The sequence below is a fragment of the Buceros rhinoceros genome, unplaced genomic scaffold, assembly GCF_000710305.1.
Source record: "Buceros rhinoceros silvestris isolate BGI_N320 unplaced genomic scaffold, ASM71030v1 scaffold183, whole genome shotgun sequence".
NCBI lineage: Eukaryota > Metazoa > Chordata > Aves > Bucerotiformes > Bucerotidae > Buceros > Buceros rhinoceros.
The window spans coordinates 1-3,685 of record NW_010401646.1 but is presented as its reverse complement, the minus strand read 5'-3'; the positions used below and the strand labels follow the sequence as shown (position 1 = coordinate 3,685).

Sequence of the window (3,685 nt, the reverse complement as noted above, 5' to 3'; positions counted from 1 at the left end):
CTTTCCCTATCCTTTGAAATACAAAACTAGGTCTAGTTAAAAAAACAATTAGGAAAGTTATTACCTGAGAATACTCTTCTGCATTTGAGTGTCTCCCACTTTGATTCATATCCACATTACTGCCACTTACATTTTCATCACTTTCAGTAATAGAAGGGAGATGGGATATGGAAGAAAATCCTTTTGTGATAGTAGACCGTGGAAAGTCACTAAATAATAAAAGAAAACTCAAAAAATTTAATCCATATATTTACCTTCAAATGGCAATCTTCTTAATTACTGTTTTTAACAGAATTTTGTCAAAATAATTTGTGTGTACTTTATTTTGACAGCTTAATAGGGCAGCACAAAATCTATATATGCATATATTCATTATCATTACTAGCTTGGCAATGCACGCACATCTATTTTTTGAAGACTTGCACTGTTTTCTTCTTAACTAACCCTCAAAAAACCTAAACCCAAGTCAGCTGAAGAAACGTAGATGATAATGTCAGAAATTAGTAAATTTCTACAACCCCTAGATCGGAAAAGAATTTATAAAGGGCACTACTTAAATGGAGGTAGGGCAAAAAAAAATATTTTGTGTCAGAATAATTATTGTCTTTTCCCTCAAAATGGGTCTCCATAGCTACCAAACAGCTAAAACACAAGATAACCAAGGAAACCTGTGCAAGGCCTATTCTAGTTACAGTAAAAGAAAGCTCTGTTGCTGACTTCAGTGAAGACAGAAGTAAAAACTGATGCCTGTTAAGTGAACAAGAACAGGATAAAACAATGTTGCACATATGCTAATTAGACATAAACGCATAAATGTATTATTGCAGCAATCAAGAACAGAGGAAAACATAAGCATATGTTATGTAGCCCCCATACTAAGGACTGAGATAATGAAATATCAAGATCACAGTCACAAACATCTTGTCTCCCAGTATTTCAAAATACTTTATTAGAATAAAAGCAAGAGATTAAAACCAGTTTCAGTCCCAGCTGTGTATCTAAGTCCCTTATCTATATGACTAATTAACAAAATGCTAATACATGCCATATATTTTTGGTTACTACCTGCTAATTAAATCATGAAAGATTAAATTAGCTGATTGTCATGGAAATTTAGTACAATAAATAAACTGTCCTTTGACAAAATGGGTATTTTGCCCATAAAGAAACTTATTAAATATGGAAAAATAACATAAAATATGACAGGCAAATACTACATCATCTTAGTTATTATTCTTTTAATAAGCTATTAATAGATGTTACTTACAGCATTTTTACTTATTTCTACTCCTACTATTTGAAAGCAAACAATAAATAATGTATTTTTAACCAACGAAATGCAATATATCAGCCGAAAAATGATGTTCACAGAATATTTCAAGGTCATTTCTGATGATAATGATGATGATGATATGCTGCTGTTCAAAACAAACAAACCCAAACCCAACATTAACTGCTTGATTATCAACCCATCCAGTAATGATGATCAAAACGCAGAACCTGCCAAGTATGTGATTTATTCAGTTTACTTAAAGACATACTTCAAAAAAAGGTGTACACACCTTAATAAAATATGCACACCCCAACAAAAAAAGCTGTTGTTGGACTCAGTCTTGAGAAAAGAAATACCCTCCAAAATAACATAAACCTGTTGGTGTTCACTTGGTATGGATACATTCAATGCTGCCTCTGCCAGGAGTTCAATCAGAACAGAAGAGTGGAGATTAATAATTCTAGCAGTTGTCTACTAAGTATTCACACCATAAGCTGAAGCCTGCAGATGTACCATAGTGATAATGCTTTTCTTGTCAGCGAGAAGTATTATGCTGAACATTGAACATTGACAAGAAGTCATGTAATCATCACTTCCTGAAATTTCTTCTCTAAGATACTGTCCTGGTTTCTCATAAAGACCCTGGTTTTCAAGGGTTTATAGGACTTCCAAACAATCTTTAACACATGGCATTTACACAACATTGTGTTTTGAGCATAAGCTTCTTCACCTGCATTCACGGGCTTCTTGTAATAACAATAATGAAGACAGAACAGCCTGTTTTATTCATAACCATTAACATTAATTGTTCCATGCCAAACATTTGACGCCCATGAAAATACTGACTCACCAGTCAATGACTTCCTGGTTATGTACAAGAATTGAAAAAGACCACTAGTTTGAGGAAAAGTCTGAAAGACATCAAAGAATATTCCTATTTCTGGTGGAAGAGATCTACTGAATATTCTGTATCTTTGGGTCCACTGTGTAGAGAAACTGGGAAAGTAGCTTTACCTGTCCTTCAAAGTCAGATGCCCTGGGAAGTGTGCATCCACCCGGGGAACTACTCATACAGGATGTGACGAGTAGGGACCCACTCCTCAGGTGAGTGCATGTCCACCTCTTGGTGGGCTTTTTCACCAGTATGTAGATGAGCAGATTTTAGGGAGCAGCACATGAAACTTAGAGCACTCCAAGTTGTACCTCCAACAGGAGGTGTGCAAGTAGAAGAATCAGCTCTCCCAAAAAATAAGCTGTGTTTGTAACTCTGCATTTTGTATGCCTCTGTGTGCGTGATTAGAAATTCTTGGGATCGGTTACAGAAAGGTGTTCAGAAGTTTGTAGGTGTTTGTATACATTTTGCAAGCATCTAGTATAGTGGCCTATCTGTTGCATTGCTGATATTGATAGTAAATGTACAATTCACTGATTGCCAATTAATTATGTGACATCAACAAATCAATACACTTCTCTGATCCTGATATGCTTTAAACTACATGAACTGAGCAGTTTTTCCCTGTGATACAAGTAAACATAAGCCATTGCACTTTCACAGTGAAGTGAACTAACAATGCAATGCTAATGCTGAGACTACATTGAATACTTACACGTCTGTGGGTATTGTGACAAGATTCAAATTGTAATTCAAAAATACACTAGCAATCTCAACGTGTTCTTCAGGTTTCTCTACCACAGGCTCTGGAAAAAAACAACTTGTTAAATATATATTCATAAGAAATATTTAATACTATAATTTTGTTAAATAATCTCCATAGGGAATTCATTACAAACACTTGAATGGAAGTGAACAACCAAGGGTGGCTTTAGGTGACATATCATGAAAAAAAATGTTTAACACTGATGCTCGGCCTGCAAGGTTGTCGCAGTTTGAGAAGGGGGGCTGTTTGGCCTCGTGCCACTGTGCAATCACAGCATATGGGGAAAATCTGTCTATCAAAACAAAAATCTGTAGGTCAGCATCTAAATTAATTTGCCATTGTCGCAGTTTGAAAATGGGGGCTGTTTCCCCAGCGAAAGGAAATGCGACGAAGATAGTGTGTTGGCTGGGAAGCCAGCCAAAGCTCACACAGAAAACTTTTGATGCTCGTTAACGTGCTGATAAGCCATTAGCGGGCTCATTAAGGCTTTAGTCTGGCTAAGGAAAGGATAACACACAGGCTACATATATGAGCGATAGGAACAGAAAAGTTTAATAATACAGACGCCCTTGAAGTTAAACTAGACTGGGAGAGGGAGAGAAAGAGATAGAAGGGAGAATAAATAAAAGTGTACAGTTACATATAAACTCTCCCGATCGGGATGATCCTCCGCTTACAAACTCCACCCCACAATGGCTCACCACGCTGGCGGGGGGGAGGAAAAAAAGTCCAGCCCGTAGCTCGTCCACCTGAC

At 36.6% G+C, this 3,685-nt stretch overlaps 1 protein-coding gene across 1 annotated transcript in view; it reads right to left on the bottom strand.

Annotated features, from left to right (window-relative positions):
• Window positions 1-2,971, bottom strand: part of ADGB (androglobin) — a gene marked incomplete at its 5' end in the record, with an annotated part of 67,587 nt that extends 64,616 nt beyond the window's left edge. Inside the window, 2 exons of the mRNA XM_010132337.1 lie at window positions 65-209; window positions 2,881-2,971. Of these exons, the coding sequence (XP_010130639.1) occupies window positions 65-209; window positions 2,881-2,971 (236 nt within the window). The remainder of the gene's footprint in view (window positions 1-64; window positions 210-2,880) is intronic.
• Window positions 2,972-3,685: the final 714 nt, after the last annotated feature.